Here is a 27,899-nt window from a genome sequence, read left to right as displayed (position 1 = left end):
TTTATGTTTCAGAGTAGCTGATAATTATTAACTGAAATTTCCTACCTTAATATAAGATGTGAAATTAATTTGAGGGAGGTGAATAATTTTCACTTTTAAATACTTTTGGGGAAAATCATAAAATAAATGACTCAAGAATATTTAGTGATCGTTAACAAATTCTTGATATTTTGTCATATTATAAAAATAAAAAGATAATACCCATGTGCTTCATAAAAATTCTAAGGTTTAGAAGTTCTTCGAGAAAATTGATATTTTTATAAATTTTGAGTTTCCCTTTTCTTCATATTCAAGGGTATATTAGTATATAGAGCCTTCACTTTCCCACTCTAATGTGATAACAGAGAACATGGCTTCTCAAATGCATTCTCTGTGGAGTTCACGATTTGTCCCTCCATCCCTCGTGATTTGAAAGAGTGGTCAAGGGCATATTTTGCCAGAATTCATTTACTTCATCTCACCTCAGTTAAACTCTAGTGCACATATTAAGAGTTTGCTTACATATTTATCCTTACATTGACTGACATATTGGGCCCCAGTACAGACGACATAGCAAATATACATTTCAGAAATGCTAAAATTGTAATGTAATGTAAAACAGAGAATTAGTCCTATTTTCTTAGGGAAGCATCTCAGATATTTCTTACTGAATTCTTAAGTAAATTGTGATGATTCTAAATTATGACATTAAATACAAAGTATTTTATTGGTCATTAACTATGTTGAAAACTTCCTATAAATCTACTTTTATTAGGCTGCTGAGGGAAAAATATTTTTCAAAATATAATAAGAAATTAATCATCTGAGATGAGCTTTACCTTGGCACATAGGTATGATAAAATTACTTTTAGAAGAGGATGATTTTAAAATGTGACCTAATTTGAAATAAAGGAAAGAACTGGAGGAGAGAAAGAGGAATTGAACAAATCAAAGAATTTGTGCTCAGATCATAGCCAATATAGCCAAGCTCAAATAATTGTCTCTGTTATGCCTTTCCCTACTCAATCCTAAACTGGTAACATAATGTGTAGTTGAATATCTAGAGGAAGAAGCTGAGGTTGTTGGGAATACTATAAAATTGATCATCTATCTTCTGATAATTGGAAGTAAAACATAAAACTCACTGAGAAAATGAGACAAAATTTTGTTCACTTGGAACTCTCAAAGAAACTAATTTTTATTTATTTTTTATAAAGAATTATTTTTAACAAGGTACTTTTTTCTACATTTCAGCTAATTTTTAATTCATAGTGCAGTATCTTTCTAATTCATCATGTAGGTTCTGTTACAGTTTTTTTTGTCCATTCATAGATTCTCTATGTTTCCATGTGTAAAGTAATTCCACCAATAAATCATCCACCAGAAACATGAGCATCAAGACTCTTAGCTGACTAATAGGCCACATTTGAAAAATTAATTTGAAGCCCACTAATGATCTTAACATTTTTAAAAAATGAATTAATTTTCCTACATGGAAATTTTTTGATATTATGAAGAAATATGCTTCTCATGTATTAAATAAACCCAAAGTTTCTACTTTTGTCTTGTAATATTTAATAGAATCTAAATTAGGCCCAAAGAGAATTAGCAATCTGGAGTACTCATCATCGTCTGAGAGAGTTACTCCTTTTCTCTCTACTGATAAAGAAACATTTGGAGTTGACAGTGCTTTTTAACATGTATACTGCAAAGCCAGTAAATATTGAATGTCACAGATGCAACTCTGGCATGACACAATATAAAGAGACCACTCACTTTGCACTGTATGTAAGAGGTGGCCCATAGAGTCATACACTGTGATGTCTCTGGATAGGCCATAGCAATAATAGTGTTTCACTAGCTATAACTTAGAAATTAGCAATGACATTGTCTTTTTAAGTTAAAAATCTGATAATAGTTATAATTTTGTCTGGACTTTGTTTCAACAGATCCCAGTAGATGAGAACTGAATGAAGTGAATATCAAAGCCAGTAGTATGTGGTTACTGATATTGCAGGCCTTACAAGTGCCAGTATCAGCAGAAAGACTTACTAGCAATCTTTGGATTAAGTAAGCCTTTCTCTTGGGTCTATCTTATGTTTCCTATATTGTAGCTTTGTCTTTGAAAGTGTGTGATCTTGGCAGCGCCTGTGGCTCAAGGAGTAGGGCGCTGGTCACATATGCCAGAGGTGGCGGGTTCAAACCCAGCCACGGCCAAAAACCAAAAAAAAAAAAAAAGAAAGAAAGTGTGTGATCTTATCAATACAACTATAATCAGAAAGCATTTTAATAGTAAAAAAAAAAAAACCTTTTAGTGCAATACAAGTAATTATTTAGCCTTTATTCAGTAATAATTTGTTTCTTTATGTTTGTTTATGGTATTTTAAGTACTTTGCTTTTATCTCAAATAATTATTAAAGCTTCAATATAAATAACCTAGTTGCGTTAATACAGGATTATAGTTCAGAGCAAGAAACTATCTGTGATGGAAAAGCAGCATCTTATGTTATAATTATTTTCTACACAAAATGCCTGCAAATAAAACAGTTGATTTTTAATTGTAAAGCACTCAAATGTGTTTTCCATTTTACAGGTGATCTTCATTTTCAAGGTAGCTCGATGAGGCAGTCTTCCTCTGTTGTTCCTTTTATATCTCTGTGTTAAAGTGAAAGTGAAAAGTGAAGGTGCCCAGAGAATGCTGTATAGTACAAGAGACTCAGAGCCCCAACATGTCTGTTCCCTTTGCCCCAAACACCTTCCCCTGCATTCTACCACTTCAGCGACCCGGCCCTGTAAGCAGGGCAGAGCTCTGGTGCCCTTTTTTCATGAAGCTTCCTTGATTTCTTCCAATCTGAAGAAATGTGCTTCTTCCTTAATACCCATAGTTCTTTGTTTTTTTGAATCTTCCATTTTACCATTCCACCCTCTATGATGAATTAATAGTTATTTGTTTTCCTCTCTTTTCTTCCAACCACTATTCTTCTAAGTAGTATTTTTGATCTTTTACAATGTCTAACATGTGGCAGTTACTAAATAATTCTTTGTAGAATAAAGAGTCAAATTCTCCCTCGTAATCTAGCTTGTTTTATGGTATTTTGATACACATTTTGTTTGGCATTTTGGCATATAGGGTTTTCCTGAAATTTAACTGACCTATGCTATTTCCCCTATAACACATTGAATCTATGGTCTCAAGGGGAAAAAAAAAAACAGATGCTAGTAGTTTTAATATTGCACTTTCTTGAATTAAGTGAGGAGTTCTAATTACTTTTTTAAATGTAAAAAGATTGATTATATTGGTAAAGAGATAGTGAAGTAGTTTCTGGAGATTCCTTGCCTTTCCCAGCTACTATGAGAGTTGGTGTTGGAAATAAGGTAAAAACCATAGTGAATTTGAAGATTTCTCAGGAATACCATTTTACATTTTTGTTTTTAAAGCAATAAGTTACTTCATTCTTTATCTTTTTTGTTTGGACCAATGGGGTCCTGAGAGATGTGAAGGACCTGGGAAAAGTGAAGGGCTTTAGCGACAAAGGTGATTAAGGGAGGAAAAAAAATCCAGGACGTCATTTCTATCAAAAATGCTCCTCTGTGAGTGGAAGCTACCAGAGAAGAACCCCTAAATATGATGCATTCTTTTGTTGAGGTCCGTATGGTGATTTGGGCAACTCTCTAGTTCTGGCAATTCTCATCACGAGGTTTCTTTGATCACTGCCTGTTGGGAGCAGAGCAGCACTTTAGGAGGAGAATGAGAAAGCAAACCATTAGTGCTAGACAAATGTGTGTCTGCTGATTAGTCATGGGGTCAAAAGTAGTCAGCCTGGTCAACCAAGTTTCTTAGATGGGGTACAAGAGCCCCTGTTGATTGGGTTTTATGTGTATTGCCCAGTTCATAGACTTTCTGGCTCTTGTCTTTGTTTCTTTGACTCCTCAATTAAGGCGATTCCTAGAAAATACAGTCAAGTTGATCGTGTTGCTATTTAACAGTGTCTCCGTTTCACTTGAATGTTTGCCCAGGATTTAGAAGCTGTTGACACTGCCTCAGATACAGTACTGAGAATAGCATGGTGCCACTAACGAGAGTATCACAGGAAAATCAGAACGATGCCAAATGGGAGTGAGTGGCGCTTGCCATTCTGTCCATTCCAGAGTCTTCCACTCTGTTTTTCCCAAACAGCAGTCAGTAGAAGCTAAGTACCCTTGCTGCACATCTCTCCTCACCCCAGAACTGAAAGGGAAAGTGGATCAGAGCTATGAAGAGTTCTTTCCATCTTGGCATTCAGTGAGGTGTCACTTAGCCGGATCTTTATCCCAAGTGTTAATTGACGCTGTTAACTTTCTGTAGTGATGCCAGGAAATAGTAATGGGGAAATGACACTCTGCTTATCTTGTACTCAGAGATTGTATTTAGAGAACCATATGTTTCTTTAGCCAAAGGGCACTAAAGTAACACTGAGCTATTTAGCAAACTTAGAAAAATGATTTTTAGAAGGTCTCCTGATAACTTGTAGAAATTGTTATGTACCCAAAAGTGGAATTTAGCTACTCATCACAAGGACCAGACTTAATGTATTATTCTAATATATTTCTCATGAATTAAGTAGACATTTTCTATTGGTAGAAATTGATATCTTTGTTATAATCCTTCTCTGAGTTATTAAAAGGAGTATGTTTTCTTTGTGTATAATGTATCACTTCTAATAAAATGATAATATAAACTAAGTATGTGTTTATGTGATGTGTGGTCACAGAATTAAATAGAAATACTGTGTAAGGATTTCACGTCTCCTGTGGCTTCTACACCTACCTGTGTAACTTTAGATAAGTTATTTCATTTCTCTATGCCTTGTCTTCCGTTTGTAAAGTGCTGGTTAATAAGACCTGTCTCATAGGATATTATGAGGATTTATTGAGTAAAAAGAATTTATACAAATAAAAATAAAACATTTGATGACATGAAGTAAAAAAAAACCTATTTTATTGAGGACTATTCCAGGTATAGTAGAACAGTTCCTGGAAAAGTGCTCAATCATAATAGTTATTTTTTTAACTTTATGTTATAATTTTTTATTTTTATTTGTAAAGATTCTTAATTTATAATTACCCAACAATATTAGTTGCATTTGCCTATTCTCAGTTGTCAAAATCAAGGACTTAGAATAATGTTACACTTTTCTCCTGTGTTGGGATTTTCTTTCTCAACTTGACAGAGAAATGAGAAGTCCTTGAGCAAACCAAGTAAGAGTGATGCTAAGTCAGTGAAGATCTAAAAAGGTATTTCTGAAAAGATATTCAGGAAGTTAGAGACTGTGTGCAGTCAGTACAAGGCTATAGACCTTGGGTTCTCTGAGTTACATACTAGAGAAATCACCTATATAACTTTAGTTGCCTATGCCCAGATTGCACTAGTATGAAGGCAACATATTATTTTCCTAACTGCCTCTCACCCCACAAGAAATGACACAGTAGAATCAAGGAATACTGAAAAACAGACCATGATAGGAATATATCAAAAAGCTCCAGCCCAGATAGCCCAGAAAATACAGAGTATGATATTTGACTCATTGCATGACCCTTGGCACCAGGGTTGCATCAGCCATAATGTTTGGCATGAACAACTTCATCAGCATCATTTATGAGCTTGGGATAAAGTGAATTTATCCCCCACCAAGATCTAGAAGTGATATTGGCATTGAAGTGGCACTCACCATCATCAATTCTTCCGACCCAGGTATGGCTGGATATCTAAGGACAGCAAAGCAACATGAACCTGGTGAACTGGAGTGGAAAAAGCTGGGAATTCAGAAGAAACACTTCAACAATGCACAAAAATAAGCCTTAGGTGTCTTAGTCCGATTGTAGCGTGTTGGGAGAGAGCTTCATCTCTAGTAGTTGGCAGTGAAATGGTTTTACATAAGCAAAGGGCAGAAACAGGAGTGATAATAACCAAACCTTCATGAAATCAATGATATTATTAGGATTTTTTCTATTATATTCATTTTCTCCACTAATGATTTTGCCAAAAGAATCACATATTCCCTCTGCCACCTTCTTATCTGTCTCATCTCTTTTCTCTCCTATTCAAACAAATGTGTAAGAAATAGCATTGTAGACATCCTCTCCATTTGAAATTTTTATCCTCATGCCTCTGCTTGAGAATCTTGTCTCAGTGGTGGCCTACTCCACAGAGCCGCATGTCTAGTTAAGAGGCCTAGGTATGACCCTCTCCAGCCATTTCCCTCTGTTCTGTGCTCTAGCCTCAGTCCTTTCTCAGCCCTGAATCCTTTCATCAGAAATGCACTTTGCCAATTTATATGGACCTCTTTCTTTAAATCTCAAATCAAAAATTACCAGTTTTAGGAAGTCTTTATTAACACCAGTCCTCTCCTGTCCCTTTTTTTCCCCTCTGTTCTGTATCTCCCATAACAGGCATGCTTTGCTATTTTAGTTCACACTTGCACATGGATAACTCTGCATCACACTTACTATCTCATGTACCAGTGACGTCAACATGGCCCCTAAAGACAGAGGACCTGTTCTGTCCAGTGTCACCTCTACCTGGCTACCTACACATGCATGTGTGTACACACACATACACACGCACACGTACCCCATCAGGAAAATGGAGGGAAGAGTTCATATAGAAACACACAAGTATATAAAGAAAAGTGATGGAAAAAGAAGTCGTTACTTCTTTAGAAATTTTGTTTTACCTGAGATTTATCATCCATTTCACTTTTATACCTAAGCCAATATACCACATTTTGTTATCTTTTTACAAAATGCATATTTATATTTTTTCAGAGTTGATTCAAGATAAAATTAAAGTGAATATGCTTACATTATTTTGTTAATGTGTATATTAGTACTAGATGCCAAAAAGATAAAAAGCCTCGTTCTTTAGGCAAAAGGAATCTTCCAAATGTCAGTAAATTGACTAATTGTTTTCTAGGCTTGTTGGGATTTGCTTCGTTTTTGTTTCACTCTTTTTTCTTCCTTTTGATCTAGTTTTACAGGTACAGTTCTGCATATGCTTTGGGTATAACTGAATTGAACACTAACTGCGTTGACTTCAGAATCACATCTGAGATCAGAAACAGGAATTGTCCCTAACCTTTCCTCTGCATGACATTAATCTGTTCTTGGAACTGGAGTTATCAAAATGACACATGAAGTGTTTGTAGATGTTTCCAAAATTCAGTGTCATTTCCATCCAGTAGCATCTATTAACACAACTGGTGTTGCTTTGTCACACCAGTTGGTCTCAGAGCAGAGCCCAGAAAACAGATGTAGAGCAGACAGAATTTTTAACTAAAGGGAAATGGTTGTGGAAGGTCATACCCATGTGCATGCATAGGACACGCAAAGCTGCTGATGCCAGAGGAATATCTGAAAAGTAAACCCAACGGGCACCAGGGAGAGGGCACTGATGACAAAGCTCACCTTCATCACAGTTTTGCCCTGACTCTTGTCCCCTCACGTAATGTCTGGGTTTTTTAAAGGTACAGTTTCTCTGTGTTGTATAGAGGGTTTTGATGTATTACTACCTCTTAAATAGCAGTGTACCACTTCATTGAATGCCAAAAACGTAGTCAAGCCCTGAGCTGTGAATGTCTGTGGTGCCTATGACTGAATGTATTTTTTTTTTCCTGCATGATCATCCATTGTGGTGTTTGTAAGTAGCAAAAAATGAGCCTGATTTGTTCTCCTTTGTAGAGCCAGGCCGAGGCCCACTACAAAGGAAGTAAACATGCCAAGAAGGTCAAAGCACTAGAGGCAACGAAAAATAAACCCAAAATGGTTTCTTCCAAGGACAGCGCAAAGGCTAATCCCAGCTGCTCCATCACTCCAATCACAGGCAACAGCTCTGACAAATCAGGTCAATGACACTTTTTGTTCTTTACATTCTTTGTGTTTCTCCTGTTCCCCCACCGCAACCCCACTGTCCTACCCTCCGTTATTGCATGTTACTTTCCATGATTTGCTTTGTAATATTAGTATGTTTCCTTCACAAGAGGGATTTATGTGTTTGCATGAAATTTAAGCATTTGATATGTTGCCATTCCATGTTGTTAAGTATATACATCTAAATATATATGTGTGTGTAAATATATATACATATATAAAAGTATATGTGCATGAAAATTAGTAGGAGCTACTTAGTCACAATGTGTTTAGACAAAAATCAGTAAAGGGATCTAAAATACTGAGTTAATTATTGCTTCTTTCCATTCCTTTCATGTTTGGTTTTTACTATTGACTTTTTAAGTGAGGGAATTCTTGAACTTCTTTACTAGTAGACATTTTTGAATTCTCTTACCCCAGCGAAAGGTAAAAGGTGCAGTTTTCTGGGAGAATGGCATTAGTAAATAAATCTAGAAATGTGCTTTGTAATAAAAGATTATGATTTTTTAAAACCTTTGTGGATTTCCTCTCAGAGTTACAAATGAACTTAAAGATTTTAAGGGAACTATTTACAAAGTCATGGATTGATTAACAGAAGAACTGTCCATATAAATGAAAATGGGTTATTACTGGAAATGCCTCTTAAGAACAATCTATATTTCATAGTCCCAATGAGTCAGCAGTATTTCTGAGTAAGTTCATTCAGTGGAAAGAGAAAAAAATCATTTTGCAGCATGTATACCATGCAATTGGATGGTTAATAGGCTTTCACACTCTAACATCTGCCCCTCGGGGCCCATGACAGATATGTTATCTTGTTTCAGTGGCTAATTGAGGAACAGTGTCTATTAAAAAGAGGCTAACCGAATATGTTCTGTCTCTTAGATTTGACTTTCTCTGTACGAATCTCCTACATTTGACTTTCTCTGTAGGAACCTCTCTGTTTTGGAAGACACACTCATTTCTAATTCTCTTTTGCTCTTCAGATCATTGTAGAATTTGAGGAAGAGGCTTAAGAAGGGTTTCCCATGGCTACCCAGGGCTCTGGAAAAGAACAAATCCATTGCCATAAGAGGAAGATTCAGAAAAACCTGTTCAAAGAGGCTACGCAAAAAGGGCTAGTGTTGATCAGGTTCCATAGATGCTGGCAACAAAAGCTCAACAGCCTAGAAATAATAAGCTAACCCAAATTTGGTATCACAGAAAGACTTTTCATTCTTTATGTGATAGAATCACTTAATCTTGTTTTCTGATGAACAGATACAGTAATAAATACTAGATTATTATATAGCACTTCTCCCCTTCTAAAGAACAAAGCCTTTTAGCATATATTATCTAATTATTCTTTAACCAGTATTTATCAGGTACAGTATTTATTATCTCTGTTTTACATAATAGCAAACTGAAGGTGTGGGTTGTGGTAGTTATTTGCTGGAGGTTATCCAGTGTTTGGAAGAGCGGGAACCATCATCTCCTGACTTCCTGCCTGGTTTTATTTTCTATGAGATATCATTGCCCTTATAAATCAAGACTCTGCCAAAGATTTTATTACCTGAATTGCGCCCTTTACTTCCAGAAGAATGTATAAGGGAAATATAAAAACAATGAAAGTTTGTTTCACTCTATTCTGTCAGCTTATTTTGTGACTTGAGCTAAAAGAACAGTTGATAGGTAAGAGTTCAGCACGGCTCCTGAGTGAGCACAATGCCCCAATGCAGTTATATTACTATTGGGAAATTGAGTTTGCTCTAGGGGTAGTAGTAAAAGTAGTGAGCAGAAAAAAGTATCTAAAACAGAAATAGAGAAGGATTAGTAAAAGAAGACTCAATAAAAAAAAAAAAAAGAAGAAGAAGACAAAGGGAGAAGAAAAGTTACAGAAGAGAAAAGAAAGTAGGAGGAAAAGTCAAAGATTAGAAGATAGAATCTAGGAAAGAACAACATGGAAACAGGAAATCCAAATAAAGGTGCTTAGCTTATAGTCACAGTTTATACCTGTGGGGTGCTCAATGTCAACAAGTATCTGTTGAAATAAAATTTAACAATTCAAGCCTTTTATTTGAACACTCAAATGTTAGTGGGTGCTCCATAAAACAGAAACACTCCCTAAGCAGTTGTGTTTGCTCACTGAGCATTTGGAACACGCCAGGGTTAAGTATATTAGTGATATAAACAAGGAACAAGAAATATTTAGTAAGACCTAGAACTAGGAGGGAGAGAAAAACAGATCTCAACCACAGCACCCTTTCTTCAGTAGGTGGTCTTTAATCCTGCGTTCTCTGCTTCCTCTACATTATCCCACCCTCACAACACCTGCTGTAATAGTATTGACCTCACTCACCACATGACCATACAGATTTGGACTAAAAGTGATGGAAAATACCTATATTTCATGATTACCTCATTTTCCATGTTTCCTTACTTAAAACCTATATAAATTATCTCCATATTTTTGTATAAGTATTAATAATTTTATTTCTTCTATTACATTTGCAAAAGCAATGCCAAAGTTGTTGAAAGATGGCAATATTTATAAACAAAGTGGTTTGTATTTGCTAAATAGATATATGTTCTTCGACCAAATGCAAGTTTCTAAGAATTCCCGTATGTGTTTTATAGAATTTTTAAGTTAGAAAATTAGAAGCTTTGTCCAGATGGGAAATCTGGTCTAAACAATGTAATTAATGCATAATATATTGCTAATCACCTATTTCTAAATCCTTGAAAAGCTCCTAGAGCTTTGTCAGAGTACTAGATTTTTGTTATTATCTGGCTTTCATTTCATTTAAAATCTTGTTTTAGAAAAACAGAAGACACAAAACCAGTGCTTCATAAAAACTCTAGGTAGACTGAAGAGAGGAAAGGAAGTGAGAAAGAGAAATGGAGATTGTGACACTTGATCGACTGAAATGTTTTATTTCAGACAACATTGCCTTTAAGGAGTCATCCAAAAATTTAGAGTAATAGTCCCAGTGAAAATTCATGGTTGATTGGCAAATCTCATGGGACTGAAATTCTCTAGCACTGGTCTTTCTCTTCTGAATGAAGAGCTCCTGTCAAGTGTGCTTAGGTAGTATTTTTGTGATTCTTAGATATTTGAATGAAAAGTGAAAATGTTACACACTTGATGTCTCAGATGCCAGATTTCAAATATTCAGGCATTCACAACATCCACAGGATTGACTAATTCAATTTTCCTTCTCATGTTTTAGCATCAATAGCTTGGCAACACAGTGTTGTTCAATGAGAGCAAATTTTAAGGAAGAGGAAATAAGAGGGTATTAAGGGAGAGAGCAGCACCCTGGGTTCACTGAATATCAGTCAAGGCAAGGTGTGAATTCAGAGTATCTAACAAGGAACATGGGACCCCCAGATGACGTCTCTATGCTCCTTGAGTGCACACATTATTTATTCTAAGAAGTGATCTAACAATCTTCCAAAAGCTACGGAAGCCATCTTTCTGCCATTTTGGCTGTTGGGATAACCATTTCGCTCTTTTATGTTATACATAGAGGCATAATTTGGCTCATGTTGCATTTGGATCTGTATAATACAAAGAGAGTTGTTATAATGGAGCTATCATATATGACCATTTTGGGGTATTATGGGAAACTTTCTTGTTTTATCTCAGGTAAGTAAACAAAATGAATTTAAACTACAATTGCAGAAATGTTATTTTTTATAAGAAGTTCTAACTACATCATTTAAGAAAATTAAATATATTTCATTAAAGGCAGTTAAGTAATAATAGCTGTCTCATTCACATTTTAGATGTTGAAGTAGAATTAATAGGTAAAATACAAAGAAATGGCTTGATGATCTCCTAAGATATTTCCCAACTTTTAAAGATGCATCAGTGGAAGTTTGAAACATAGTGAGAAGGAGGGAAAATGTGCTTTGGGAGAATCGGGGTCAAAACACAGTAAACGTTAATCAGCTTCAGGAAGATGGCTAGAACATATTGGCCAGATACTGCACCCAAATTTACCTCTGGAATTCAAATGTCATGATGCCAAATGTATGATAACACACCTGTGATAAGATGTCCCATACATCAAACTGAAGGATTTTTTGTTTCACTTGATCTTAGCCAAAAGGCTAAAAAGCTATCATAACAGGTTCAAAAATACAGAGCCTTAAAAGAAAATTGTTTCTTAAAAATAGTAAAATATGACCTAATGATAATCTGATAGTTTACCTAATAGTATATATGTCTAAGTTTTAGCATTAATTTTTTAAAAAAGTAGATACATTTCTAGTTTCTACTACATAAAGCTATTTGGTTTTAAGTGAATTATTATTTTATTTCATATTTTGGTTACATGAATTGCTTTTGTGCTGTTTGAGTCAAAGTTATAAGTATTCCCAACACCAAGATGCATGCATCATACCCGTTAGGTGTAAATTTGCCTGTGCCCTCCTCCCCCTTCCCACCTGCCTGATTTCTATTGAGATTTAGTACCATATATGCACATGAGTATTGATCGATTAGTTCCAATTTAATAGTGAGTACATGTGGTGTTCTTGTTTTTTTTTTTTTTTTACATTCTTTGGATACTTCAGGTCCATACACGTTGTTACAAAAGATACTCATTCACCATTTTTTGTGGCTGAGTAGTACTCCATAGTATGCATATGCCACGTTTTTAATGCATTCATATATTAATGGGCAATTAGGTTGATTCCACATCTTTGCAATTGTACAATTAAACATTTGAGTACAGGGGTGTTTTGATAAAATGACTTATTATCCACGAGATTGCTGGATCAAATGGAAGGTCCCCTTTTGGCTCTTTGAGGTATCTCCATATGACTTTCCAGAGAGATTGTGCTAGGTACTGTCCCACCAACAGTGTATAAGTGTTCCTTTTTCTCTGCATCCACACCAGGATGAGTTGTTTTGTTACATTTTGATAAAAGCTATTTTCTCTAGAGTTGGATCATATCTCATTGTGGTTTTGACTTGCATTTCCCACATGATTTGCTATGTTAAGCTTTTTTCCACATGTTTGAAGATACACATATTGGCCATCAGTGTATCTTCTTTTGGAAAATGTCTGTTCATGTCTTTTACCCACTTTTTGATGGGGTTGTTTGATTTTTTTCTTGCTTATTTGCTTGAGTTCTTTATAGCTTCTGGCCCTTTATTGGATATATCAAGATATCAGCCCTTTATTGGATATATAGCCTGCAAATGTTTTCCCCCCATTCTGTAGGTTGTCTGTTTGCGCTATCAATTCTTTGGCTGTACAGAGGCCTTTTAATTTAAACAAGCCCCATTTGTTAATTTTTGTTGTTTCTGTGATTGCCTTTGGGGTCTTCTTCATAAATTCCTTGCCTAGTCTGATGTCTATCAGAATTTTTCCAACATTTTCTTCTAGAATTGTTAGATGCCTTAGGTTTAAGTCTGTTGCCCATCCGAATTTTTGTAAGTGATGAGAGGTGAAGATCCTGTTTCAGTCTTCTACATATGGCTATCCAAATTTCCCTGCACCATTTATTAAATAGGGGTCTTTTCCCCAGTGTATGTTTTTTTCTGCTTTGTCAAAGGTCAGATGGCCATTTAAAAACCCTTTAACTAGTTGCTGTCTAAATAGACAAAAGCATGTGGAATGATTCAAAATGCCCTAAATATAGAAGCATTTAAGAACACAGATAATGGAACCAGCATGTTCTTCTTAAAATATAATAAAAAGGACACCTTTAATTTGTTCAGTTTATAAAAGAGCTAATCGCGTGGATGTGACTGCTCTTAACCAGGAAAGTAGGGCCAAAATTAGTATCTGTCTCTTATTCATTCATGAAACAAATTTGGTATTCATTTATTCACTCAACAAATATTTGCTATCTATAGTAAATAGTATATCTGTATATTTTGCCACACACTGGGGTACAATAATGAACAGAAAGACATTTATTGCCCTCAAAGAATTTCCAACATAGTGGTATTTTTGTTTTAGCATTTTGAATATTAGGGATATAAAGAGAAATAATATATAGTTACCCCCTTCAAGCTGCTCCCCAACATATGGTAACAATAGAGAAACTGAGTTCTGGAGGGCTGATGGCTTATAAGGTTGCTAGATAATTAAGTTCACAAACTCATCCTAGAAAAAGTGCCACATACCTCAGTACTGAATATCACTATGGCTTCCTTCAAGGTACTTCCCTTGGAAAGCTGGCCACTCTTCAAAGCAATTTTGGAACTGTTTTTCTGAAATGGCCATCAGAGCTGTCATTGTACAATGTCTAACAATTAAGTTCACAAGCTCACTCTAGAAAAAGTGCTGCAAACTGCAATGCTAAATATCACTATGGTCACCAGATGGGGAGAGGACTTTGAAGGTGACCATAGTAATATTCAGCAATGAGGTATGTAGCACTTTTTCTAGGATGAGTTCATGAACTTAATAGTCAGACCTCGTGTGTGAGGTTGCACAATTGAAATCCCAGTAGTCTCAGAGTGGGAATTCAGGGTTTCTTGTTCTGTTATTCCAACTATTTATAATCTTCTGTGACTTAGAGGAACAAATTCAAGTATTCCAGTGGTCAAAGAATTAGTGAGTGGGAACATGTATTACTTTTAAATTGCTTGTACACTGTTGGTGCTTTTTGGTGGGTGCTGTGGTAGTGAAGGTGCATTAGAGATTTTGTTTTATTGATAATCTTTAGTTTCTAACCTGTATATTGCCTGTAATGTTTAACTGTTAGAAAGCAAAGTTTTAGAAGTTACAGGTCTTTGCAAGGGTAAATTTGAATAAAAATACTCATTTCAGGTAAATGGCAAGTAACAAATGATCTCAAAGCTCCAGCTTGACAATTATAGGTTTCACATGTCTAAAGCCAAATATATTCACTGAGGTAGAAGTTAATATCGAGAAAGGCCATTGCCAACATAGAAGAAGCCTTGTCCTGCCTCTGAAAGTGTATAGTGGGTTATTGTAAACACTGCCCACATCTTCAGTAGCACTTTGAATCATTCTGTTCAAAAGATTTCCACTGGGAGTAAGAAGATTGTTTTGTTCATTCCACACCCATGACCTATGGAGACTATGAGATAATGGTGTTAGAAAAAGACCTAAAAAGCAGGGAAAGAGAACAGGGCACCTCAAAACTCATTTTAGTTTTCAGCATTTTGTGCTTCTGCATAGTAGAAATTCCTCAAGTGTGAACCCAGAGTATTTATCAACTAGTAGATCAGTATGATTTGCCTGGGAAGGCTGCAGTTCAGCTTTTTATGGTCACCCTATTGCCATTTGAGAGTGCATTGTCAATTTTGTGGAAGAGTTTTCCTGCCAAAGATACAAATGGAGACCCTCACCTCGTCATTTTTATGGGTCCCCCCGTGTGTTTCATACTTTTTATGTGTTGTTACAAATGGGGCCAAGTTTTATAATTGACAAGTTCTCATTTCCACTGACTGCCACAGGACTCCATCAATTAACCAGCAAGGTCTTCTTAACTGCCTCTTCACCCCTTTTTGTCTCTCACAACAGGACCTTGTGATACTGAATAGAAGAAAATGATAGTTTTCTGCTTTGGCGGCATCTGTCATTTATAAACAAGCACCATCATAAATTTGGCATACATCTATTCAAATCCAGGAAGCTGAAATTTAGTAGCCCTTATAAAATAATAGATTACCTATATTTATGACAAACATCTTAAGTCTGAATTTCTGGGGTACAGTCATGTAGAACATAAATGAGTCCCATCTGTCTAAAGAGAACAGACCATTATACTAAGGCTCATGTTTTCATGAAATGTACATATATCATTAAGACTTCCGAAGTCAATTTAAAAAATGAAGCTGCCTTCATCTTTGCCCATGCACCTTGAATTTGACAACAGCATCCTTCCAGGCAAGGCTGAAGATTCTTAGGTAGTTAAATGTTTGTCATCCTCTGGAAACTAACTTAGGAAACTTTTGAGCATTTTATATTGCTTGGAAATAATGGTACACATTTTATTGTTTCTCCACTTTTGAAAGCTGTTTTTTAGGGCTGCTCTAAGAAAAGTGAACAAAAAGCTTGTGATTTACTAGGGATATGTTAACTTCTGATTTACCGGGCATATATTATAAACCACTCTAAAAAACAAAACCTTTGATTTCTCTGCTTATATTGCCTTTAAAAACTTTTTTCATCTTTGATTGTATTTATTTTAACTAGCAGTCACCTCTTTTGATTACATTTATTTACAACGCTCCTGCATTAAAAAGATATTGGAATATAAAAGGACTTTGTATGTACATTGAATAACTTTGTAAATATATAACCATAAATGCCCTTGAGATTTCAACAAAGGTTATCATATTTTTATGATGTTCCACTTATTTGCTTCAAGAAGAATTCTTTAACAGTAACAAATTTTTCTGACGTGGCTGAAATAGAGCTACTGAATTTGTAGACTCAGGGAGGAGGGCTCCTGTGCTATGAATTTTGGGGGATTCTGGGTCCGATTCTGGTGAGGCTTGCAGTCTAGTGCCATGCAAAGTTGGCCTTACAGGATAAAGCTTAAATTGTTTTTCACAGAAACATTTTTAAAATATATTCATCTTCCCTGACTCCTTTCTCTGAGACTCAAGTTTCTGCTATGAACATCAGGCATAGTATTATATAGTAATGAACTGGTCCTCTCATTTCTACAGACCAGCACTGTCCAATAAAATATCCTGTGATATAATGAAATTTGTAATCTGCGTGTCCAACGTGTGTGTGACCAGCCACATGTGGCTCTTCAGCCTTGGAAACATGCCTCATGCTACTGAGAAACTAAATATTTCATTTTGTTTCATTTTAATTAGTTTTAAGTAGCAACACAGGCTAGTGGCTACTGTATTGGACAGGACATCATTGTGGTGCTCTTTGCTCTTAGACCAGCAAACTCCAGGGAAGTTAATAAATTTTCTTAGCTGCTCTTTTATCATCTGAAAAGAAGAAATAATACTCTCCCCACATCAAACAGTGGTGTATGTGTCAAATAAAGTGATTGTAAGAGAGCTTTACAAAATGTAAATTATAGTAGAAATGCCTGTTATTGATGGCCTTACAGAGTTTTTTTCATGGCTCTCCTGTGGTGTCTTATTTTAGCTACCCTTCTTTCTTCTATCCGTGAGAGATGACAGCTGCCTCTTACAGTGGTCAGCTATCATATTCCGTTATGCTGCACCTAATATCCTTTGTTATAGAAAAACAGATCCAAGCTTCTTAGACTTATATGCAAAAAGTAATTTTAACATCAGTACTACTAGTGATTAACATGTACTGGAATAATCATTATGCGTGCTTTATTCTATGCTAAATATTTTATATATACTACCTTATTTAATGATTATAGCAGTCTTCTTATGGACTCCAGAAAGTAGACCCAGAGAGGAGAAATAATGGCCTGGAGTCATTCATTTGGGAAAGTAATTTCAATCCAGAGTCTCACCTGGGCAGTCCTGAAATCTACACCATGACATTACTACTTATGCTTGCTGATGGCCATTTGAGATTTTTTTTTTTTTTTTACTAAGTGACATTTCTTCAAAGTCTGCCATCAGAAAGTCGTTCTGTTTCTTCCCCCCCCCACTCTATTTTATAAATAGTTTTGCTTTTTAAAAGAACAAGTTGTGAGAGGCTTTGTATAAGGATCAATAAACCAAGGTATACTTTCTGAGTGCCATGTCCATACTTTGCATCTATCTAGCATAGTAGAAAGGGCATAAGCTTGAAGTCAGACAGATTAGCTCTGCCTCTGATCTCACATAATCTTGACCAAGTCATGCCCACTGATCTTCTATTCTCATCTATGAAATGGGAGTACTAACACTTACCTCCTCAGGTTATCAGGATTAACTACCCCATAAATGTTAAGTTCCCAACACAGTGCACATCATCCAACAGACACTCAATAGATGGTAGCCAAAGAAAGGAACAATTTGTTCAAAGACATTTCCAGACCTTGTCCTTATTTTGATTCTAGAATCATTTCATGCCATGTTGGCATGCAACAGTGACCTGCACTTACATTCCTCTTTATGTGTTTATTTTATTATTTATTAGTGTAATCATTGCATCTGTGTTTTCATCCCAGGACATTACAGCTTCCTGAACCTGACTACCCCAATGAGACATTTAAACGTGTGGAAGAACTCTTTTGGCCTTCCTCACCTTTTTTATGTAATAGAAGAAATGTGTTTATACTTATCTGTCCACAAATTCATATGTCTCATTCATTCTGTCCCCTGAGACTTCTGATACTCCGTCCTGCACACAGTAATCACGTAGTTAGGACATATTAAATGAATATAACTAAGTGGAATTGAATAGGGAAGCTGTACTGCTCTCCCTAGGATGTGAACAGGATAAGAAGACTGTATTTGGTGAGATGGATCCCCATCTTACAGACTGACAGATTGCTCTATAGAACTGAAATAAGGGACAGGCCAACACATCCCCATCTGTACAGAGAGAAAATTGGGTACTACATGTGGAAAAGTAGGCTTTCCTGGAGCCAGCACTGGCTACTAAGATCAAAGGATTTGTGGCACGGGTGTGATCCTAATGAGAAATGCCACAGCCACAGCCTAACAAGTCCCTATTGACATTTATATTGGTAAAAAAGGAGAAACTTGTCAAACCAAACATTTAACTTCCAGTTTCTCGCAAAAATTCTCGCAAAAAAAAATTTCTTCATGTATGATTCCTTGGTATTTATTTTGGCCACTAATTACTTAGTCTTTAGAAAAATATGTACATTGTTTTCTTTCCAATATGAAATGACATAAATAATTGAAGTTTTTATCACAGTAAAGACTTTTTCCCTGGCTTTCAAATATTTGAACTTCTGTGTCTTATGATGATTTTGCCTGTGTAAAGAGTAAAATGGCTGTATCTAAGGTAATTCATCTTCCTTAGCACAATATATTTAGTTCTTTGTTAACAAGTAAAGAAATTTTACTCCATAAAGGAATTAATTCATATACTGCATTTTGAGTTTAGGGAAAGTTATTTATTTCTTACAACCAAAATTTTACCCAATCCTTTGAGTAGCCCATAATGATTAATATCCAATAAAACGTTTTTTAAGTACTTTAAGTACTTGAATAATCATTAGCAGCTCATCTGCTTCTATTACTTATGGTATTTTAAACTGAGAGAACACTTTGAAAGGCAACTTCATATAGATAAATTAAGAACCATAATAATGTTTATCCCGTTATAACAGTCAATTTCTCTTTCTGTACTCTGTGTCAAGGAAATAATTCTAAATGCAAAGCAAGTAAAATAAAATACTATGCGTTACCATGTCCATTATAGCATTTGTATTAATAAAAGATAGAAACAAGATCATTAGTACTAGGGGAATTACATAAATAAAGTACTTGTATTATGCAGGTTTAAAATAAATAAAAGTAGCAACATGGCAAAAGCAAACAATATATTTAATTTAAAAGTTCCAAAGTATATTAAATCAAAAGTTATAAAATGATATGTTCACTCATGTATTTATTGAGCCCCCACTGAATACCTAGCATCATGCCATGGTATATGGTGGTGAACCAGAAACACTCAGGCTCTGTCCTCATGACAGCATATTGTCCAGAAGGACAGGTACTGAGTAAGTGATGTCAAGCTTGGCGATACTGACCTCATCTGGGAAGGACTGAAGGCCTGGGCAGGAGATTTAAATTCTCTCTGTACCTTCAGCTGAGAAGTTATAAGCAAATGGAGGGCCTGGTTTAGGAGTGGGGGAGAATAGGATTCTCATCAGAGAACCCAGCACTTCACAGGACCTGAGATGGGAAGGAATGTTCCATTCAAGTAACTCAAGCAGTGAAGAACACTTGGGGACAAGAAAGAGAATTAAGATGCTGGTAACAATGGTTGAAATGATGGGTAAAGGCAGAGATAAAGGCAGAACGAACTGATGGGCATAAACACAGAAATTCTTTCTCTTTCTATACCATGAATTCCTATGACTGACTAGTGAAGCCTAGTCTCAGACTGATATTTTTAAATCTATAAAATACAAATTATAAAAAACCAATTATATTGAAATAGAATTGTCAATTTTCTGTTATGCTATAGCAATATAATGATAATGCATTTAATAAGATCTAGCAGTGCGTCTAGTGTCTACCATAATTTTGAAGTGGTGATGAGCACGAACAGTATTTCAAGCATTCTACGACAACTGCAGTGTCTGATGAGCACCTCTGATTTGCATTCGTGACAAAGTCACAAGTACTGCCAGGAGTGCTATAGTTTTTGCCTTCGTTTATAATTGAAGAAAATTGTAAATTTCAATTGAGATCAATTTTTTAAAAGTTGTTTTTGCCATCCAAGTTCTTGAATCCCTTGAATCCCTTAGAAGTCCACGGAGCCCAGTTTAAAACTCCCGTTGAGGATGACAGGATGATGGGTTCTTTTCTCTGTTCTCCACATGCTATATGTTACTTGCATAGTAATTTCTAATGTCTTGACAGAGTTTGTATATCACGGGGCACAGATTGGATGGGAAAGAAACTCTTAGCCATTTATTCTGTGTTCGGTTCACAGTTTGCAACGCAATGCCCTATTTCTTGCTCAATGCTGTCATGGTCACAGTCACACAGTTATAAGGATTCATATAGCAATATTCCTAAGAGGCTTAACATGATTAGAAACCCCAGATAAACCCCCTTGAGAACTCACGCCTCTTAAAATAATGTCACTTTTTAAAAAAGAGACTTTCTACGGTCAACAGACTTTCTCCTGCAACCTATAGGTTTTAAATACATAGCTGGCTTTGACAACTTCTTAAGAAAGCTTCAGATTGAATTTAGGCACAAATGCTAGATTAGAAATTTAAAAAAAAAAAAGTCTGATTGGCTTTTAATGCTTTGAGTGATATGTTTTTAGCTGATTGGTAGCTTTTTTATACCTGAGCAGTCCAGCCCTAGAATGTCGGCACAGGCTCCTCGGGGCAGGCCTCCAGTTAGGTCCGAAAGGTTGGTGCCTGTCTCCCTGAAGGAGCTTGAGGCAAAAAGCGTGTTTCCTGACGGTACTGTAATTTTATCACCATGACGAGATGAAGAGAGCCTCAGGTTCCTCACTAGCTCTCAGGCTGCCCTTCCCATTGTTAGTCCACACCTCCCCTGCCAGAAAACTCTTTTCTGATCTCTGCTTCTAGTGGGGAAAAAAGCTGAGGACAGCTGAATTCAAGTGGACCTTGTGAATCTCTTTCCTCTGTAAAGAGCCATTCATTTAGAAGAAAAAGAACCTGTTCCTCATTTCACCTGGAAAATTAGTTTTTAATCTTATTCCTGGCTTTTGAATCTCTACTGGACCTACTCCCTGAGGGACTTGATTTGAGTGACATGAGTTACTTATTCTTTTCCATAATAAAGCTTCCTCAGAAATGACGGTTTCACATCTCTTGGTGACACATTGCAAAAGGGGCAATTTTTCAACCCAAAGAAGTTGAAATATGATTTCTCTATTGTACAAGTCAAATAGCTGAAAAACTACACAGAATAGGAGAAAGCCGTTCATTAGATTCGAACTCTAGCAAACAAGCCCTCTTTTATGCTCACTCGGAAAAGCTGACAAGTTCACTAGTATCAGTGCCAGTTCACTGATACTGAGAAGACATGCTGCCAGTTTTCAACATGGAGATATTTGGAGATGCCACTGTTTCATCTGAGTGAGACTGGCAGCTATTGCTGCCCAACAAAGTGGCACAGGGACAGCAGGGCAGTTGTCATGTGGTGCTCAAACAAAGAGGGCAATGGCTGACATTTTATTAAAGTACAAAATCACTGCAGGCCAGAACCAATGGCCAGAACCTGATTGACATGGGCTTTCAAATGGAAAAAGCAGCAATGTCCTAAGTTAGGACTGAGCCTGGCAGGTGTGAGTACAGCACAGGGCCAGTCATCCAGGACTTAAAAATTAGTCACTTCACTTTCATGGTTACTTAAAATGAAGAAGCTTTTTTTTTTTTTTTTAATAAGGTTATGCAGATTCTGATTCAGGGAAGAGTCACTTTAATTTATAGATAATTTTCCCTGCTTTCAGGATTAGTATAAAAGCCAAGAGATGAAAATTAGACATAAACATAGTTAATTAGGAATTAGCAAGCTTCACAGTCATTAACTATGCTTGAAGAGACAGAGTTTCTGGAATTTAGCTGGAGGCATGGTAATGTGGTGCTGGATGTTAAGGACCCACAACAGCATCAGATTGGCCCAATGTGTAATATTTTAATACTCAGAGAACTTTAAAAGCTAGCCTTAATTTCCATGTGTATCCTGAGCTATTTGGTGTATCTGGGCCTATGATTTAAAGTACTCTGGTTTGTTTTCCACACTGGCAAAATGGCATAAGCAATATAGAAAACTTTTTCTTTTCCAAAGGTAGTTCAGCAGTTCACCCTAGAGTGAGGCATTGAAATCATTTTCCAACAGGAAATCCTATGACAAATAAAGCAAGTCAGCTAGCTAGTAGTTGTTATGAGATAAACCAGCCTGTACTATACTTTTCTGATAAACTTTTGGGGACACTTGGAATTATACCAAGTCTAAATGAGACGTCTAGTTGAAAGCCAGAATGGATGACTAACGGACTTCTGGTATACCGAGTTAGACCAGTTGGTGCAAAGTTATGTGCCTTGGAGATTTGGGTTAGTCAGGACGGGTATCATTACTAAAGTCTTCATAATGACATTTTTGGTGATGGACATCTATTACCTAAAGGGTAGGCAAAATTAAATATTGCCACAGGACATAATACTTGGAATTTCTTCAGTGCACTATTACATAAATATATCAATCATGTAGTTATTGATAAATGAAAATAGCATGATGTAATTTAATACTGACTGTACAGAGTATTGCGGAGATAGATTATTGAGCTAGAAACCTCTGAAGAATGCAGAATACCTATAGTTCTATGAGAAAAAACAGAACACCAGTTTAACTGCAATGAGGAATGGGTATATTTTGGTGATATTTTGTTTTCACATGTGCTTTAGATTTTCCGTTAGAGGTGCATGCCTTAGCTATATCTTTATCAGAAGCACATTGTCTACACACAAGTTTGTGTAGGATTCTTAATAAAGGAGAAAATGAAATCCGCAAATTTGTTCATTTTATCAAACATCAGAATATTGGACCTGACACAAAGGAATGTCTTTGTTGTTATGAATTTGTGCTAATACATTTCAAGGAGATCCATTTTTAAGAGAATTGTTTTGACTTCAACATTCATTACTTATTTATTGGAAACATAGCCTTAACAACAATGATAAGAGTAATTTACATAATCACAGCTAAAATGCAATTTATGTGTCTGTTCTATGTATATTTGTTTCATTAGTCATGATTCAGCTATTAGCAGTGAATTTTTCTTATATTTTTACTTGGGAGACTAGAGAATACTTTCTTGAATTGAGCATTCCTTACTTCAACAAAATTATTACCCACCTATGGTTTTCTGTACACTGAGCATGAAAAAAAAAATAAGACATAGTTCTGTCTATCCTGGTAATAATTTTGAAGTGAAAATAAATAATTATAATTAATGTAAGATCATAGAATAATTATGTAAAGATGATATTACGAGAGCATAGAACAGGGTGGCACCTGTAGCTCAAAGGAGTAGGGTACCGGCCCCATATGCCAGAGGTGGCGGGTTCAAACCCAGCCCCTGCCAAAAACTGCAAAAAAAAAAAAAAAAAAAAAGCATAGAGCAGGGAAAGAGGGAGGATTCAGGCTCAGAGTCTAGAGCAGCAAGATGAGTGAATTTTATGGCAATCCAGAGAGAATAGATGAGGGTCTGAAATGAAGCAGTGGCACAAAGCAGCTGCTGAATAAATGTCTGCTAAATGAAAGGGTGAATAGGGTGATAGAAGACAGTATGGATAAACTTTGGTAGTTACTTAAATGTAGAAGGTAAACAGGGAAGAATTCAGTAGTCACTGCTGGCACTGCTAACATGACTGGTTATTCCCCACCTGATGTGAGGAATAACATACCTGCAAAATACCCGTGAGATGTTTAAAAATAGATATCCTATAGACTACCGGGGGTGGGGAAGGTCTTTAACCAGGGAGGAAAGTAACAAATTCACTTGTGGACTTAGGAATCTATGTCACTGTAGTAGAGGAGGTCACTGAAGTGAATTAGTGCCCAAGAAGAGAAGAGTGTGACCTTGAGGAACGCCAACAGTTAGAGGCAGACGGAAGAATGCAAGCTGATGAAGGGAGCCTCCAGAATGAGCTATTGTAGAGGCTAAAGGGGAATCTGAGAAGGGAAGTGTTATAGACCTCAGTGGGGGAAAGTGTTGTGGACTTCGTGGGGAAAGGTTTAGAGAAGTAATTTGCGTGCAGTGCAAGAGAAGACTGAAGAGACATCATTGGCTTTGGCAGGAGGATATGGATTAACAGAAGAGAGGGAGCAGAAAGGGCCACTCCACAGGCCTACTTCCTGGTCAGCAGTACAGAGCAGATGGAAAGGGTTGAGGGGAAGCAGAGTGAACCAAGTCAGGGAAGGACTTTCAGAACATGGAAGTTTCAGCATTTTGTAGACTAAAAGAATCCAATAGAAAGAAAGTAGTTGAAGCTACTGGAAAGAGATTTAAAACAGAGGCCACGTGAAAGTGTACATCTTTTCCTCAGAGATACAAAGAAACTAGGAATAGATGGAAGAAATTCTCACATTAGGGTGATCTCATCATCATTTCTCTAAGAAATGAAAGCCCAGACATTGGCGAATGAGAGCTTTAGAGTATTGGCTTGGAACTGAAGAAGGCTAAAGCTTCCATGAGGAAGCTGACTGTTGTATTATCTCTATGATATAATCACTCCCCCCACCCATTTCTTTGATTTATTGATCTCTTCTCCGAGTATGTAACTTTTCATCTTATATGTTGCTAATTTAAGCAAATCTAATCTATGTGATTACAGAATTTTAAAATGTATATGATTATTGCATTGCCAAAAGCTCTGCTTTCCAAAAAAAAAAAAAAATCTTTTAAATAGAGCAAATTATTACTAAATTTTCCATGATCTTTCTACACATAACCTTTCAGGAAAATATTTTGAAAATAAAGTGAGGCAAACTGACTACTGTTTTTGATCATTCTCTGCAGTATTGGTCTTTTCTTCCTGCTCCTCTACCCGGGTGCAGTCCTGTTATACTACAAATGAATACACTGCCTTTGTGCACCCAGCAATACAGTGATGATGCCATCCCATTGGCCCATTTCTCACAGGGTTTTGTTTTGCAAAGCACCAAATTGACTTGTTCAGCTTGTGTGCTGCTGCTTTTCTTTTTTACTATTAATTTTTTTTCAAATCTAAATATCCAGTGGAATTCTCCTAGACACTTTAAAATATCTGTCATCAGTTGGTAGTTTCTGTGGCTTCTACTGTGTCAGAGGTGTAGATATGGAAGAGATAAATGAGGTAAAGCTTAAAAAGTCTTCTGCAACACTGATTTACATAGATACAAGTCTGTAGTTTTGTTTTGTTTTGTTTTTCTTTCTGTCTGGTGCAGAGCCCCATGGGCTTTTAAGCTTCATTTTTCACGAGACTGTGCAACTAAAAGGAAGTAGGTACTCTGACATCCATTAATTTCTTATTATTCAGAAAGTGTGAAGATAAAGCAGAAAAGAATGATCTCAGAATTCCTTATAAAAGTGAGTTAACTTGGTTTAATGAGTGTTAAGAAGAATAGGGGCATTGCTTTGTTTTCTGGAATAATAATAATGAGATATTGGACAAGGTGCTTGTGAATACAGGACAGACCATGACCAGCAGTCCTTTCACTGCATGCCTCTGTTTAATTCTTGTTAATGCAATATTAAGTATAAAAAGGAAAAATTAATTGTATTAATTGACAAGCAGTATTCTTCAGTAATCTCAGAAAGCACAAAATACAATTCTATCAAAACTGTGGCCTTGGTGTCCTGAGTACTCTTTCAAGTTTTAGGGCTCCTTTTCTGTTCTGGAAGGCTTGTTCTGGAAAGTTGTGAGTAGGTATCAATGAGCAAGGTTCGTGGTTTTTCAGAGCCTCTTTTTGACAAACAGTAAATGACTATACAATAAGCATTACATTTTCATTGGAGGCAAAATGCACATGTTAAAGCACTTTCTTAAACTTTAGTCTTTTAAAATAATAATTATAAAAATAGTATGCAAATAAATGAACAACAGTGGCCCCAAAAATTAAAAATTAAAATCATTTCTTTGGGGCCTGGTGTGTTGAGCAGAGATTGTTTAGTTAAAAGTGATTTGCTTTTAAAGACTGGTCTGCAAGTTAACCCAGGACTCGTGTCTGAGCGTACTCCTCACAGCTGTTAACTTTTCCTTGTATCTTCCATTTGAACCACTAGCTTCAATTTTATAATCTTGGTTCTTAAAGGCAATAAGAAAATGGTAGCATTTTCCACATGTAAGAATTAGGGTCCCACTTATTAATCACTTGCATAAAATTAATCAGTCTGTCAGGAGTAGAACTAAGAATAGCCAAGTTTTCCTAGCTGAGAAACTAGGCAATTGTGTCAGCATCCTAAATACTGTTATCTCCAATCTCAGTACATGGCACCAGTCACCATTTACCAAGTGCTCCTGCCAAAGCTACAGCAGTAATCTTGATTACTCTCTTTCTCTGATACTCCAGAGATACCAGGCAATGTGCCTAGTTGGTTCTACCTACGAATGTATCCTGACACTTCCCACCTTGGCCCAAGCAGCCACCTCTGCCTCTTGTGGGTGGCTCCCGTGGCCTGCTAACTGATCTCCCTGTGTTTATCCTTTAATGGTGTGTTTATCCTTTAAGGCACTCAAAATGGTGAAAACACAAATCAGATCACCTCTCTCCCTACTCAGCGATCATACTTAGATTACACCCAACATTCTCTCATTCTCTACCAGACCGTGTGAGCGGGTCCCTGCCAGCTCCTCCACCTGGCATCCTGCACTCACACTCCGATCTTGCTGACTTTTCTTGTTTTTTTTTCTCATTCCCACTTGATGGACTTTGGTACTTGCTGTTCTTTTTCCCTCTTTCTCCCAGGATTTCTATTATTTCATTTAGGCGTCTGTCAAGTATCATCTCTTCAGACAGGCCAGAGCTAACTCTTTTTATCATGCCCAGCTTTATTTTTCTTCTTAGCACACAGCACATCCTATATATTTACATACACAGGGCATGCAAAAAAAAATGTATGCACACTTTACGCGATATTATCTATGTATTACTTTTCAACGTGGAATTGAAAGTACCGTTGCTTATCAAGTGTACCTGGACATATTGGTATATCCATTTTACATCAAGTTCATACACCTTTTCAGAATGATTGCTTTTACTTATAACAAGATTTCTCAAAATGTGTATACTTTCTTTGGTACCCTCTGTATATCATTTATATATAGCTTTGAATATGATTTTTGTGTGCTTTGATATTATAATAAAAATAGTTTATATATTTATTATAACAACAAAAATTATTTATATAAATAATAGATTTATTTATATTTAAATGTATAGATTATCTGAGATACATTTGTATGTATAAATACTCGTGCACACAAACTTATTTTCTGCCTCCCTCAGTAAATGATTAATTTCATCACTTGGTCTTTTTCCTTCTAACTTTATTGCCTAGTATAGCATATAGTACATAATAGGTGCTCAATAAATATTAGTTGAATAGGTGGATGGTTATCACCTTAGGATAGATTACTAGCTGGAGACTTACGTGGTTTGGGTGGATGGTTATTGCCTTAGGATAGATTACTAGCTGGAGACTTACGTGGTTTGGGTGGATGGTTATTGCCTTAGGATAGATTACTAGCTGGAGAGTTACGTGGTGAAATGATAGAAATGTCATGTGTTTCAGAATGGTTAGACTACTTTACCTCCCCACCAAGCAGTATACATCTAATCTTCCCTCTTACTGTAATTTTTAAGTCTTTGGCATTTCTCAGAGATAGAAAATGATGCCTTTTTAGTGGCTTTAATTTGTACAGCTTGATAAGTAAAT

The 27,899-nt window shown here is 36.1% G+C and overlaps 1 protein-coding gene across 11 annotated transcripts in view; it reads left to right on the top strand.

The window, feature by feature from the left end:
• ZNF385B (zinc finger protein 385B) overlaps positions 1-27,899 on the top strand; it is a 459,310-nt gene that overhangs the window by 414,077 nt on the left and 17,334 nt on the right. For all 11 annotated transcript variants that reach the window (XM_053596741.1, XM_053596743.1, XM_053596751.1 and 8 more), the window contains one exon: positions 7,696-7,858. In XM_053596741.1, coding sequence (XP_053452716.1) covers positions 7,696-7,858 — 163 coding nt within the window. The remainder of the gene's footprint in view (positions 1-7,695; positions 7,859-27,899) is intronic.

The sequence above is a fragment of the Nycticebus coucang genome, chromosome 7 (assembly GCF_027406575.1).
Source record: "Nycticebus coucang isolate mNycCou1 chromosome 7, mNycCou1.pri, whole genome shotgun sequence".
NCBI lineage: Eukaryota > Metazoa > Chordata > Mammalia > Primates > Lorisidae > Nycticebus > Nycticebus coucang.
This window is presented reverse-complemented; position numbering and strand designations above follow the sequence as displayed.